Below are 15,742 nucleotides of genomic sequence, written 5' to 3'. Positions count from 1 at the left end.
ATACAGGGGCTGTTGTGGCCAAGGAGGGGTGAGCAGCAGGAGCAGACACTTTAGCGGGTGCACTCAAAATGCACAACTTTTATCAGCCAGTGAAGCAGGTGAAGATGTACCTGAAAGAGCTACAATGACACGCATTTCCCTTTGAGCTTATTTCCTTGTTTCTGTTGAAGTGGATACATGGATCATAGAATCACAGAGCTACAGAATGGGTTGGAAGGGACCTTAAAGACCACCCAGTTCCAACCCCCTGCCATGGGCAGGGACACCTCCCACCAGACCAGGTTGCCCAAAGCCCCATCCAGCCTGGCCTTGAGCACCTCCAGGGATGGGGCATCCACATCCAAATATATATGGAACCAGCTACAAGAGGCTGAGGCTTGAGGCTTTAGGTGTGCCGTGGGTCAAAACTGCATGCTCTTGATACATCATTGGAAAATTCTTTACCATACAACTGGTGTATCCTGTTGAAGTTCATCTATTGAAATTCCTATGGCTGCTAGAGGTAACTCTGCTGTGGTTGCTGGTTTAACTGCAAAGCATGACTAAGAAGGGAGGAATAATCTAAAGATTTTTTAAATATAAATATATTTTTTTTCTCAGCCATGGACATTTTGTGAGTGCCCTGGAGACTTGCTTCAGATTCTTTCCTTCATAATCTATTATTGCTCCAGACCAATACTTGTAATTGAAACAAATAATAAAATCCAATAAAGAGCAAACAGGGACAGTTAGCCCTGAGGCCAATTAGTACAGCTTAGCTGATGTCCGCAGAGCTAAATTTTGTTCCTCTCAAATTCAGCATGGCTGCATGCGAGCTTGCCGTGGGGAAAGGTCCCTGGCCTGTGCTAACCCCTGACCCAGGCCCAGGAATTGTTTGGGAGAGTGCTACTTAGTTCTGAGCAACGCTGTTTGTGAGCTAACAAATAAACAGTATGGACAATCATGTGGCAGTACCTGTTTGGTGTGTGCTGGCCCTGCTTAACGAACTTGCGCAAAGACACAGCCTGAAGTGTTTTTCTGGAGTATACTGTATGATCTTCTGAGGCTGCACGGTACATCCTATTAAATACATTTAAGTGAAGGTACGTACTTGGGGCTTAAAGAATTTTCATTCATTACACGAATATGAATACTAATTTCTTATTATTATGCTGTCTGGTGACATCTACTCGATTCGTTATTTCTGTGGCTAATCTTTAGAAACAACTTGTCTTTTCTACTAGAGCAGGTCTCATCGCTTTTGTAGAAATGCTCTTGTAACTGTGATATAAAACTGGGGGAAGCAGAACCCAGCAGGGATCTGAACTTGCCCGGGAGGGAGTGGAGCACCACAGGTGACTGACTGTCTCAAGTCACTGGCCTGAGAGCAGTTTTCTGGTGAACAGAGAACACAGTTCAATAGAGATGTGGGGGTGAAGTGCCCAAACTACTTTCATCTGTATTTAAAGGACAAAGAATTAAGGGAGAGAAGACAGGAAACTCCTCTTGCTTTGTTCATTAGGAAAACAAAGGTTCTTTATTGCCCACTGCTCCCTGATTAAAAAACAAACATAAGAGATGGGAGCAAAAGAAAGAAAACAACTAAATGACCAGACCAAACAAAAGAAGAGATGTGAAGCTAAGATGTGTTGGTGGAACCTAAATTCTGCTTTCTGAAACTTTCTATGCAAAGCATGTCAACTGACTTCAGAGGTCCAGGTCTCAAAACTAGCTGTAGGACCATGTTTAATTTCATGTGGGGGTAAATCCCATGCCCTGGACAAATGGGATAAGAGAGTTTAGGAGAGCCATCTTGGCACGCTTTCTTCCTCGGCCCTTTTCTGTAGGTCTTACTGCATGAGTGGGATTTTGGTAGTTAAATTATAAATAACCACAGAAAAGTATGTCAGCCTGACAGAACATTACAAACAAGCCTAAACTATTTCATCTCTACTAATTATTTGTACTGTGTTCTGCAGTGTTGCACTGGCTTAGAACATAACTAAAACCTGGTTCAGATCAAGTCCATCCGGCCTGATAACACGTAACAGGGTCCAGCAGCAGAGGTTTAGGGAAGAAGGTCATAAAACAGCCCATGTGGGGCTTGTCCCCAGCAAACCACTAAATTTGGGAAGTTAGCGGTTTTGGCACTTCCTAAGCTACCAAGATCCACTGCTTAGCAGTGGTCGTATCCCTTACAAACTTACCTCATGCCTTTTGTCCCCTTTGTAATTTTGTGCCCCACAGCAACCTGAGGCAATGAATTCCACCATATTCTCATGTTGAAAGGAGTCCTGTTGACACCTTACTTAGGTTCTCCCTTGCTCTTTTCTGTTACAGAATAGCGAATAGTTGTCTTATGTTTATCTTCACACGTTTCATGATTTTACAGAACTGTACTTTGTAAAGTCTTTTCCCCTCTCATCACTTCCTTCCCATGTTGAAAAATCCTGTTTTACTTCTACTTCTCTTACATCGATGCTGCCGTGTCGACGTCCCAATAATCCTTTTTGCCTTCCTCTGAGCTTTCTCAGCTCCTACTACATGCATCTTGATGTGGTATTGCCGGTATTCAGGAATGTGTCATAATGATACCGCACGGATTGCTATCAGCCTTTCCTCATGGCTCCCCGCCTGCTGGCTGGCCTGGTGATCCCTCCGTTGGGCGCTGAGGTGATGGCTTCCAAGAACCATCCACGATCATCCTCTGATCTTCTTCCTGAATGATAACAGCCCACTTAGAGCCATCGACTCCCACCCCAGATCAAGCTACAGAGAAACTAGCTCGGGAAAGTCCCATCGTTTACTAAGGTTACTGATCTATATGAATGTTAATTGCAGTTAAAGGTCCTGTTGTGCCGGCACTATTTAATTAGCATACAAGTACCACTACTGGCTAACGACAAACTTCCTGAGTTTAATCCTAGTATACACAAAACTTTTAAGGAGGATGGGCAAAATACTGCAGACTGTGATTTATAGAAGAACCAGACGAAAACAAAGAAAAGAACAGGGCTTCAACCTGGTCTTAATGTTCTCTCAATTAAATATATAAATATATATATATATATAAAATAATAAGAAGAAATAAAAGAGACATATTTAGAAACACACACACACACACAAAAAAAAAAAAAACCAAAAACAAAACAAAAAAAAAACAACAAGTAACCTTACCAAACAAGAGGTAAGAAATTAAGATATTTAGGTGAGTCTAAATTTGAGAGAATAATACTAACGTATTTAATGAAGGGATAAAATGTCACTTCTGACCTTCATCTGCAGCCTTCATTTTACTCAGATCCCAGTTCAAAAATGCTCTTTAGCATACATTTTGCCAAACATATGGGTAGTTCTGATCTGACATCAGGGGTTTATGGTGGACTGAATGGTGGGCATCTAAGGGCCTTGCTGCTAGGGACAAGCATCTGCTACCCTGGACACTGTTGCTGCCACAGACATTTTATGTTAAAGGTGTTTTTGTTTATTTGTTTGTTAGTTACACGAAACATCTTTGTGTAAAATAATCAGCAATGTATCTGAAGATGCAGAATCAGTAACATACCTGCAGATGCGGTACTTATACCAACACAACCCTGGCGTGACAAGGGGGCTTTGCTAATCTGGGTAATAGTTCAGTCAGAAAGTGCTGAAAGTGTTGGTGTGCTTCCACAGCTGATACTTGTCTGTATTTGGAGGCCCAGAAAAGATTTCTGAATGCCTGCCACAGAGAGAGCTAACCTGATCCCTTAAATTGTGGTCAGATGGGGGTTTCCAAGACATCAGCAAGCCTGGTGGTGGGAATACGGTTGCGACAGCAAGGAACATATCCCTTGTGCAATGGAAAGTTTGGAGGGGAACCGTGTGACCAATTTTGTTTCTGAATTCTGTCAGAAGATTGCAGAGATGCCTCTTCCCTCAGGCAAGCTCTCTCAAGGGTGAAACAGGGATGTAGAAACTACGAGACAATACAGTGTGATTAATTTCTCTTGCTTGGGAATGCTGTTCTGCTACAGCCCAATTTTCAGGTGTTTTTAAGTGTCATAACTATCTTGCTTAAAGTCTTCTGGGAAGTGTTCCATTTAAATCAGCCAGCGCAATCTCTTTGGTGTCTAATTTACTGCATAGGGGTGTGGAGCAGGACAGCCATTTGGTGTTTAGCCTGAGCAAGATAAAGGTGATGCTTTGAGTTGAAGGAAGCAATTACGGCAATTGTGCACCGGAATGTTTGCATTGTTTTGTCTATTTTTTCCCCCCTTTTCCTAACCCGTCTTGCAACTGTTGGAAACTTATCTATGGATTTCAGGAACAGTGGAACTTGTGAACAATACTCCTTCTTTGCGAGGAGAGGAGCAGATTGCTTGCTTCCCTTCAGAAACAGTTCTCATAAAGATAAAACAGGGTTTTGCCGGTGCCACGTTGTGCTACAGCTTATTCTATTAATTCCTGTATTATAAGACAACACTGGGCTTTCTACCTCCACGAGACCATCCAGAAATACTTGCACAGGAGAATGATTTCTGCAAATAACACTACACTCGCATAAATCAAGGGTGGCCTTAATTTCTAGAGCTGCACATTTCGGTTTGTAGATGGCTTCCTTCTTGGATGTTGAGGTGAAGTCAGGAAGTCCCTTATAGTCTGCTAATTAGAAGCTCTTTATATAGAGGTGCTCTGTAGGGAACTACTTATGTAACTTATTTGGAGAGCATGCTTGAACTGAAGATACAGCACATTTAGCAAGACGTTTCCATCCCAAGAGCTTGTTTCCCTTGTGGATCCACCAAACCTGTTATTCAGCCTTTAGGATGTAACACAAAGCGGACCCGTTGACAGAATTAGAGGGTGGAATAGGTGAGAAAGTGCAGAAGAAGGAGCTGCACAAAGCCCGGTGCTTGGAGCATGGGACATGCTGTCCACCCCACCTGCAATTCCCAAAACAAAGCAAAACCGTGCCTGATGGCATGACTGGTGAGTTTGTGCCCAAGAATGGTAACAACGCTGACAGAAACAGCGTGCATTTTGCAGCAAGTCCTATGAGGGGTGGCTGAGGGAACTGTGGTTGTTTAGTCTGGAGAAGAGGAGGCTCAGGGGAGACCTTACTGCTCTCTACAGCTACCTGGAAGGAAGGTGTGGGGAGCTGGGGGTCAGCCTCTTCTCGCAGCTAGTGATAGGACTAGAGGGAATGGCCTCAAGTTGCGCCAGGAGAGGTTCAGGTTGGAAATTAGGAGACATTTCTCCTCACAAAGAGCAGTCAGGCATTGGGACGGGTTGCCCAGGGAGGTGGTGGAGTCACCGTCCCTGGGGGTGTTCAAGGAAAGGCTGGACGTGGTGCTTAGGAACATGGTTTAGTGGGTGATATTGGTAACAGGGGGATGGTTGGACCAGATGATCTTGGAGATCTTTTCCAACCTGAATGATGCTATGATTCTAAAATGACAACGTGTGTATTCAAGCTTTTTTATTCTTCCATGCCGCTCACAGCATCTCCTGTCAGAAAACAGGAGATGACATGGGGATTTAATGGGGAGGGAAGCCTGGCTCGGGGCCGGAGGTCCAGCTCTCCACTCCCAGGCGGCTGCGGCCTTCCCCTTCTCTCTCCTTTCCCCTTCCCTTCCCTTCTCCTTCCCGGGATCCCAACCCCGTACCCGTCCCGTGGCGGCGCTGCCCGTCACGCTGAGGTAGGCGGGCTGCCGGCGGCGCCATGTGGGGTGGGGCGTCCCGGCGGCGGGCGGGGGCCGGGCCTCTCCTTCCCTCCCTCTCCCCGTCCGTCCGTCTGCCCGTGCGTGCCGTTCGTCCGTCCCCCTGCCCGCCTCCCTCCCTCCCTCCCTTAAAGCCGGCGCGGCCGTGTTAGTAGCGCAGTGCGGGAGGCGGCTGCCGGTGGGGGGCGGGCGCCATTTGCTCGGGCGCGGCTGAGGCGCTGCTGCCGCCCGCCCGCCTCCGCTGCGCTCCCGCCCCTCGGGCCCGGGCTGTCACCGCGTGAGGAGGAGCCGGAGCCGCCGGTGCTGCCGCGGGGCGCCGCCAGCATGTTTGACAGGACGCGGCTGCCCTTCGTGGCGCTGGACGTGGTCTGCGTGGTGCTGGGTAGGTCGGCGGGCGGGGAGCCGCGGGGAGACCCGGGCCTGGCCGCGGAGGAGGGGGGCGAGGGCTCGCCGTGCCCCCCTACCCCCCTCCCTGCTGCCTCCCCTCACGGCTCCGCGCCCCCCGCATGCACGGCCCCCGGAGCGGGGCTGCCCTTACAGCCCGCCTCCCCCTGCCTGCCTCTCGCCTCTGCCTGCGGTCGCTTCGCCTCCTCGCTCTTCCTCCTCCTCCTCACTCCTCCTCCTCACTTCACCGCCACCCGCGGTCCCCGCTGCCCGGCGGGGAGGGGGCTGCAGCCCCTCAGAGAGACCCCGCTGCCCTCTCCCCGGCTGCTAGGCTAGGTGCTGTGCCCGGGGGACCCCTCATCCTGCCAGGTGTCCCGGCGGGTGCTGCAGCACCCGGGCTGTGCCTCTCCCTGCCTCTGGGCTGCAGGTGCTCCCCAGCGAGCCGCAGGGCCCCTCGCACCCGCCTCGTCCCGGCTGGAGGCTGTGCCCCACAGGGTGGTGCTCCCCTCAAGCAGCCCGAGGGACAGCACCTGGCTCACGGCTCTCTTTTCTTGTCATCCTTTTTCCATCAGTCCTTCCTAAAACTACAGCCCGTAGTGTGAGCTGTCAGTTAGCGTTCCCTTCTGTGCCACGGTGTAGGAGTCACGGGGGTAGTTATTGATCAGGCAAGGGGCAGCTTGGCTTTGGGAAGCCAAAACTGCTCTGGACCTCCAGGCGCTGAGAGCCAGGGAAGCATCTTCAGTATCTGTCAGTGTGCTGCTTGGGGACTTAGGGAGTGTTACGTGGTCTTGGTTTTTGGCAGCTTTCTTCTTAGTCAAACAAGTGCAGAGGTTCAGTGATAAACCTGGGCATGTTCTTGTCATGTCGTGGGCCAGACCTGTTTGAACACCACCCACCAAACATGACATTTGTCTTGGTTGGAGGCATCTCTACTGTCCACATAAACATCTGGGCAGTGTTCTAGCTTGCTTAGGTAGGCTGGTGATAGGTTCTGGATGCTCAAATAGCAATGCTGCATACCTGCAACTAAGTGGCATTCAGTAACATAACCCATGGTTGACAGACTTTTTTTTTTTCCTTGCGTTGCTTGCTTCTTACTGGTAGGGGAAACATTGTGGCCAGTGCATCATATGAAGCATCTTGACACCTACAATGCATTGAGTTACAGGCTTCAATGGAACTCAAGTTGAGACAAAATACAGAAACATAGGAATGGGCTAGATATTACAAACAGGACCAGATTCTCATCTCTTCATCTTCTCCCTGGCTCCCACAGGATTGAGACAGGACCTTAGAAGAACATAGAATTTAAGCCTGTATGTCTAGAGGGGGAATCTGTTTTAATTTTCTTGATAGAAGAAAAACAGTTCCTGTTGATTTGGATTTTTATCTTAACTTGGCCTCCCCCCTACACTTGCACTTTGATATCTGTTCAAGTGACCTAGGTAACTGTGTGATAAAGTGTCTTGCAGCTAACCTGATATCTAATATCTCTGCTAGAGAGACCATGAAACCTCTCAGGTAAAACTTCTTTAACTGTGTCGTACTGAAAGTTTAAGGCTCTGTAGACCAGCTTTGGTTAAGGACCAAAGTCTCAGTCTTGGTGTGATCGCCCTTTCTGCCGTGAAAAGGGCTACCAGGTACGATGCTTGTGGTCCCTGGGGTAATTCTTGATGCAGAGCAATTTGGCTTGCTTTTTTTGTCTTCTCTTCCCTCTCCTGATCCTGCCTCCTCCATAGTAAGTGAAGATGGCAAAAAATGCCCCACACAATAAATTCCATTTTCTCAGCAGAACTGGACAGAGAAAATTAAGGCTACTTAGTATCACCTGGTGATACTTCAAGTTTTGGTGACCTGGCTTGTAATCTCCCTGCTGTGAAAGTGGATGGCTCTGAATACGCACGTCTCTGTGACTTTTGCTTGTTCCTCAAACCATTCTTTGTGCAGGTTCAACTCTGTCAACCTCTCGGAGTTTTCCAAAAGGGGAGGAGGAGAGAAAGAGCTTTCTTGTGAGATGGTGTGTGTGTGAGACTTTTAAATGCTTTTATTGAAAGGTCTAGCAAGTGCTGAAGAGGGTACAGAGGAAAGAGACAGAATCACTAAGTTCAGATCACAAAAGAGGAGGTTCGACCAACATCTTCTGATTAACATGGTGTCAAGCTATTAGACTTGGGTTTCAGGCAGTTAAACTGATCTAGAGTTACTCTTACTTGGCTTTCAGAGAAACTCCCTTGCCATCCACCTTTGTAACTGGTGAGGAGAGATAATTCTGGGAAAGCAGTCTTCCAGTGCCCTAAGAAAAGAAACATGCTCTTTCTCTTATCAGAATGATAATTCCTTCCTACTAAGCATCAGAACACCAGATAATGTTAGGAAAAGCAAACACACAAGCTGCAGATTTCTGCAGTGCCTGTCACTAGGAGCAGAGCAGCGAGGCTGTGCCTGCGTGCTGCAGTGCCGGTGGGTGGGTGCTGCATGGCTGCACTCAGGTCTGCAGCACCACGGGCAAAAGCTCCCGTCTGTGTGGTCCAGTAGGCATCGGCCAACAACTTCTTCCTTCAGTGGAAAGCATGAGTGGCCTGGGCTGCAGGGTTTCTTTCTTCTGCACCCTTATGTTATTACTGGTCCCTCCTTACTTTACTGATGGAGAGACACCTCTTATAGCATGGCTCAGATGTCTGGGACTGTTGTTGCATTTAAACAAAAGTAAAATGGTTTTATATCGATACCAAGACTTGGATTACTTCTTATTGTTGATATAGCTTTAATTTGTCATGCAGGAAAACAACAGCTTATAAGAATAACTTAATAGGCTTTGTCTGACATCCTCATTAGGCACTATACATGTACACCCTGCTGTTCCTGCAGTTCTATTGTTTGGCTGCAGATCAGGCTCCTTCAGTAAGGCAAGTAAAAGAACAAAGCCGGGAAACACCTGGTTACATCCTAGAACGAGTGAAAGAACTAAATACACCTACCTTTGGACCAAATTCTCATTAAGACTAGGTCAGGGTGCACTTAGAAAAAAACATGTTAGTTTTTTTTTTAAAATCTTTTCTAAATTAAGTACTGCAGAGATGATTAGCGAAGGAAAACATTTTCTGTGAAGCAAGACCCTAGACAACTTGGTTCTGGTCAGTGCTTGTTGCAGTTCATGTCTAACTTGAATGCAAGAATGAGGTAAAACAGAACTTAGGATTTTCCCTGCCTTGTCAGTGATAGTACAGATATTGTTTGTAAGGAGTGTGTTTGTCGGCGTGATTGCTTGGCCTAATGTTAGAATATGTGCATCCTAAAATTAAAAATGTTTTTTTTTTGTGTGTGTAAAAAAAAAAAAAACTTAGCCATCCACTCTTCTGCAATAGGTTGGAACGTAGTACGGTGTTACTTGGGTCGCTATGCTTTACAGCAGTTTTAAAATTTATTTGGTGTATATGTAGGGATTTATTTTCCTCTCTTTCCCTCTCTGACTCCTACGCAGCGCTGGTTTCAGGGTGCCAACCCAAAGCTTACTGCCTGTCCAGCCGTTCTTTTTGCAGTGGGACTGTCTGCTCCTTGGGTGGTTGATCTCTCTGAACTGCACACGGTAACAGTGCGGAAAGAGAAGGGGATCAGGAGGCTACTGGCAGTGTGGGTGGTGGCAGTCCTGACACAAAGGTAGGTTCGTGACATACGTAATTCCCTTCAGTAAGGGAAGGGGAAGCTGTAGTCTTCCAAACAGAATAATGTGAGAACTAAAACCAAGTACTAATTGCTTACATAACTATCTTGTTAAAAACACTGAATATTTAGACTACAGGAATGTGTTGTGGTACAGGGCAGTATGCTCAATAGCAGACACTTGTAAAAGCAAGTTCACTTGTCCTACACAGTTTGTGTTGTGGGGGAGTGAGACAGCCAGGCCGCTTCGTGCACCCCGTACAACGTTTTTGGTTTAGGTGCTGTTATTCCCATCTGACAGAGTTTGGTCTCGCTGTCAGTGAAGGCAGCAGCCTTACGTGATGGTAATGGATTGCCATTCGGCGAGGGAAGGCCTGCTTCTATGTGGGTTAGCACTTCCTGATTGCCCTCATTCAAGTAAGACCTCCTCCCCTCTTGCTTCTGACTCACAGATACTTGTGTCACCATCCTTATTTTCCACATCGTGTGGATGCTTAATCTCTTTTCTCTCGTGCATGAGATCATGGTTAAGCTGTAGCACGTTCATGTCAAAGTGACTGGCCTTCAGATGACCCGGTCCACCAGGGACCGCAAGGTGGTACTCACTAGGTTGGCTCTAGGTTCCCCTAAAACTCTTGTCACCTCAAACCCAGAAGGTCTTCCCTCTCACGCTGCTTTCTTGAACACGTGGGAGTGAATATTCCAGTTGTGACACTGTTCCCTTGTCTCCTCCCTGGAGCCCCAGGTTAGAGCCTGACTAGCTAATGAACGCCTCAAAGCCAGCAATCAGGTTCTTGCTTTGCCTGGTGTTGCTCTTAAGTGTGTCCTGTCCTCTGGCTAACCTCTGTTCTCAGAAAGTTCTTGCACTTGCCTTTTACAGCTCTTTGTAAATCCTGGTTCACCTTCCAGTATCTTCCCGTGAACTCGGCACTACACTCCTTGTTCTTGGCAGAACAGAGGAAGATGCTTCTCAGCAGTGAGGCTCCTTACCAAATGCTTGAGTCCTATTTTTTAAATCTTAAATAGACAGAAGGGCTCTTGCAGCGTGCTGGTGCCTTCTGTTTAAGGGATGGGGAAGGAAGATGCATTTTCTGTAGAAAATGAAATTTCTACAGCTAAATGACATCATTTAGCTCATCCCTCATAGCTGAAGAGGTCCTGCCTCATCTTGTAGCTGCTCTGGTGCTAGCCAGAAAAGTGTGACTGTGATCTTTGTCAGGGATTCATTGGTATGGGCTTCACCGCTGCTGTGTCTGCTCTTGGGTGGGAGGTCTTCTCCTTATCCCATATTCCCCCCAGAGGAAGCCCCTCCTTCCTGGGGCCGTATTACGTAGAACAGGTCTCTTACAGTAGCTGTGAGATGTTAGCTTGCCATCCCTGGTATAGAAGACAGGCTGTGGCTTCTTGTTACCTGGTCCCTGACATAGGGAAGGAGGAAGCAGCAGCAGTTCTGGTTCTGAACAGGAGCTTTGCCCTAAGTGTAGAAGCGATTACATACCAAGTTTCAGCATCTCAGTTAGCATCTGCCTTTCTGTTCAAATAAGATGGAATTTCTTCCTCAGGTTAGTCTTAATGCATTTTTATCCCTTTTGTAATTTGGTTCTCTTGATGCCGATTACTGTTACAGTAAGCCCACAGTTGAGTCTTGGATGACCGAGTCACTAAAGCTTAACGGTAGGTGCAGCATTTCCTGCAACTGTAATACTTAGGGTAACGAAGAGTATGTGTTTCTAACTGTATCTGCCATATTTTCAGGTGTCCAAAGGGTAATGGATTCAGCTTACCACAGGCTGAAAGGGCTATTTCGGCAGCTAGAGGGTGAGAGAATAGCTTTAGTCAGGAACTGTTCCCGTTAAACAGCCAAAATCGACTTCTCAAGTCAGCTTCTCCCATGTGTGTTTGTAACAGTTCCCTGAGTCAGTGAAAGTCTTCAGTGTTGTTTCATTAGGTGAGTCTTTACTGCAGTGCTGGTGTCCAGTTAAAATATTCCTGCCCAGTGTGGTGACTGGCTCTGGGGCTAATGAGATTCCTGGGAATGGAAGTACGATTATTAATTCTGCTTGCACACTTGCTTCCTATCTTTTCTTTAATCCTAGGACTCCAGTGATCAGCCCTGGAAAATGAAATCTGACCATTAATATGTAGATGCTAAGACCACAGATCAAATAGTGGTGATTCTTGCGAGAACTGGCAAGCTACCCCTGCTCTATTACATGAGCATAGGAAGACTCTCTACACCAACATTATTCATCATACTTGCATATTGAGCAGTGTTTAAAAATTCTTGAGAACTTTGCATTCCCCTGAATCAGTACAAAACAATTGCTCTGATAGCTGTGAAGTATATTGGGCATAATTTCTTTTTTAAAAAATCTATTTAGATCTAACTTAATGCAGAGGTTATGTTCTCAAAGTGGCTACACACTACAGACTTCAGTGTACTGTGAAAAAACAATGCCCCAACACCAAAAATACTCCTAAGCACAGCGGCATGCAGCTGTGTGTGTGTGAGATGTCCTCTACCAGGACAAAGTATGCAATTTTATGGGTGTTCTGAGTTCCTCTGTAGCACTGCCATTGTAGGACTTCGTTAAAGCACGTTTGAATATTGCTATGCTCTTAGGCCTCAGTGGGAAAAGAGCATTTACACTTTGAACAAATGATTTCCTATTTTTTAGGGACTGACTGTTATTTCAGATCAGGGTGTGTAACTGCATGTGAAGTCATCTGAAAGTCTTGTGGGAGTGAACGGAAAAATAATTGTCTTGTTATTTCAATCTTTATAACTTCTGGACTATAAAAGAACACTGGTCTTGTAGTTGACACCAACTTTGGGCCATTTAATTAAAAAAAAAAAAATTGCTTATCTGCGTTGCCAAAGTTAATGGCTTGGTTTCTTTTACTATATTGTGCTCCACATCTGTAAGTGCAGTGCTTTAGGTAGAACGTTTGTAGAAAATCTGTCTTAGGCGGTGTGTACTTGGTCTGCATGTATGGACTTCTAAATTCCTTATACAACATGGTCAAAGCCTTTTACGGGGCACACGGTACAAGCAGTGATAAATATTTAACTTCTAAACAGGGAGGGTTTTAGTGGGAGAACCTGCTCTCTCTTGCTCAGGCTGCAGCCAGCTTGATTCGAGCACTGCAATGCAAGTTGTTACCGACACTTCCCTTCCCATCCTTTCTTCCCTCTGCCCCTAATCTCTTTTTGTGGTTAGTCCATGGGTCTTAAACCTCTGTTGGGTGTCAGGAGTAAGAGCAAGTGGCCTCTGCCCTGCTGGGTGAGCTGCTGCTGAATTCCCAGTGGTTGTCTATGGGCTTGTTTGGCTTGGACCTCCTCCACCCACTGACCGGACGCAGAGCAGAGGGCACCCGGCCTTAGCGTCTGACCTGCAGTGGGCTCTCTTGAGCCACGTGGTTTCCTTGGTGCAAGGAATAGGACAGGGGTGAGATGAGACAGTAATATATCCTCGCACTTACTTTGTGTTTGTACTTCCTAAGATGCTCACAGGAGAGACAGCTGTGGGTTTTTGGACTCCAGCAGGTGCTTCTAAAAGTTCATTTAAGCTGATTGTGTCACCTTGTTATAATTAGAGTGAAATGCAGAAGTGAGGGAACGCACTTCACTTGTCCATCCAATTCTTTTTTTAAACAAGTGCTGCGACTTATTCTAACAGGTCGATAACGTAGATAACTGAACTAGTGTTCCCATGTAGTGATTCTGCTGCTGAATGCAGAAAAACTATAGAATCAGGTGTAGTTTACTACCAATAAATAAGTGGACTAGAAATTATTCGGTGTTTAGGCTGGCCCAGCTCAGAGGAAAGTTTCCGTTGCCTTCTGTCCCTACCAGCCTTGCCTGTTCTTAACCAAAAGCATAAGGTATGGGGAGGGAATCATTTGGTGAAACTGCTGTTAGCTGGCCCAGGCTGCTCACCTGGCTTTTCTGTGAACCCGTAGGTCAGACTCAAAATGCAGGTAATCTATAGCCGCAGGTTTATTTGTGAGATTCAAATGTAGTCTGGTCTGTGAAACGTGTCTCCCTTGTTTGCTGAAGCCTAGTAGAGCAGCTTCAGGCACTATCAGAGCAATCAGTGTGCTGGTATTAAAAATATTTTGCATTCCTTGGGGTAGTGAAGTAAGAAAGTCTGCTGGGGAAGCTTCATGACAGCTTTGACTAGGAGGTGAGTTGTAGGGTACTCCCTCATCTCAGCTGCTGAAAATAATATTGACCTTCCATTTGTCCATCCCTCAAGTGTCAAAAGTCTAAACACTTCTTAAAGTCGTTGTCTTCCTTTTTTTTTTTGTAGTTTTCTCTACACCCATACCCTCCTGCCTAAGAGCCATTGACTATTTCTTTCTCTTCACTGCACATGGAAGAAACTCTTTAGCACTACTGCTTTCCTGCAAAGAACAGTTTTTTTTTTTTTTAACATATTCTCCAAAATTTACTACAGCAGCATGATGTTGACCTGTCTCAGTTCCTTTAAATCTCTCACACACCTCCTTAGCCCCAGATTGTGTGCTCTAAAATGAGCAGGAAAGTAAACATGTTTGTCCTGGCTGAAAATAAAAAGCAAAAATAGATGAGTAAGAGCAGGAAAAATCTCAGTTCTCCCTCACCCTGAGTAGAAGTTAGCAGCTAGGTTACTAGGTGAGGTTCAGCTCAGAATGACAACATCTATATGGACGCAGGGTTATTTCACAATATCAGCTCTTAAATAAGAATGTATGGTATGAAAACTGCTTTTTTTTTTTAATGAGTGGCCAATTACCAGTCTGTTATGAGGCTGGCATTTGGCATATTCTGTATAGATATTTCCAGTACAGCCTTAGTTCCTGTTTGACACCTTCCTTCTTCTCCCAGTTTAGCTGTAAATTGGGGGTTTCTTTTCAAAGGCCAAAGTTTACTTTGTGTCAGAACATCATGGCAGAATCTAATGATCCTTTTCTTCAGGATAAATGTAGAGAAATATAAACATCAGTCTCACTTCAGTCCAGTACAGTTTCTCTTAACTAGCACTTTTGAGCTCAGAATAGCATGATGGAAGACTTGGGTTAATAATCAAACTAGAATATTCTCATTTTCCATAGTTACTTGAAGGTTAACTACCTTTCCCCCAGCTGCTAGGATATACTCATTGGCTTAAATGAGAAGAACCTTCTGATCGAAGGCTAGGTGGGGATCTCGAGTGTCATGGAGAACTTGAATCAACAGTTCACAGAGGCTTTTAGCGCCACGTTAAGTCCAAAATGAAGATTGTCACCTCCAAAGATAAGGAGGTCATTGGGTTAATTAAAAGATGTTTACAAAAAGTAGTTAATTACTTTCAACTGCTTAAAACTGGGAAGGGGAATGTCCTGTAGCTAGGGATGCTATTTCATGAGGCATTTAAATTGATCTGAGATTATGGCCAGTCTTTCCTTCTTCCATACCCTTGGCTACTTGTTCCTGTTCTACACTTTCTACTAGCTTTTAAGTCATGCACTCAGAAAGATGAGCAAGATCTCCAGGAAAAAAAATCTGTATTCTGTGAGTTTTCTCCTTTTTTTTTTTTTTTTTTGGAAGGCAGGTTAATGTCAAAAGCTATTATGACCATTATGAGGACAGGGTAACAGTATATGGGCAGGGGTGGGAGGATGAGAGGTCAGTCTAAGCTGTCTTCAGTTGCTCTTAAAAACATGGCCGGAAACTTTTAGGAGTTTTGGTGCCACCACACCTGATTCCCAACTAGGTAGTACGGTATATAATGGTGTGTAATAATATAATACATAGTATATAATAAGCAAAAGTAAGAAATAGTTTTAATATGAATGACTGCTCTAAAACTGTGTCCATAGACTTAATTAGGAAAAGGTTCTTGGAGTGTAAGTAGAATGCAGAGACAGTGTTTTTCTGACTCTGAAGCTACCTCCTGTCACACAATATTCTCTGCTGGTCTTACATATTAAGGCAACTGTCAGCTGTAAGAGAGGCTAGCTCAGCTATAAATGCTAGGGTATTTTTTCATCTC

At 45.5% G+C, this 15,742-nt stretch overlaps 1 protein-coding gene across 2 annotated transcripts in view; it reads left to right on the top strand.

Annotated features, from left to right (window-relative positions):
- Positions 1 to 5,825: 5,825 nt before the first annotated feature.
- PLPP1 (phospholipid phosphatase 1) overlaps positions 5,826 to 15,742 on the top strand; it is a 61,455-nt gene continuing 51,538 nt past the window's right edge. For both annotated transcript variants that reach the window (XM_035553706.2, XM_035553705.2), the window contains exon 1: positions 5,826 to 6,063. In XM_035553706.2, coding sequence (XP_035409599.1) covers positions 6,006 to 6,063 — 58 coding nt within the window. In that variant the 5' untranslated portion in view covers positions 5,826 to 6,005. The remainder of the gene's footprint in view (positions 6,064 to 15,742) is intronic.

Source organism: Cygnus atratus, chromosome Z (assembly GCF_013377495.2).
Source record: "Cygnus atratus isolate AKBS03 ecotype Queensland, Australia chromosome Z, CAtr_DNAZoo_HiC_assembly, whole genome shotgun sequence".
Taxonomy (NCBI): domain Eukaryota; kingdom Metazoa; phylum Chordata; class Aves; order Anseriformes; family Anatidae; genus Cygnus; species Cygnus atratus.
The sequence above is the reverse complement of the archived record's forward strand: the minus strand, read 5'-3'. Positions and strand labels throughout refer to the sequence as shown.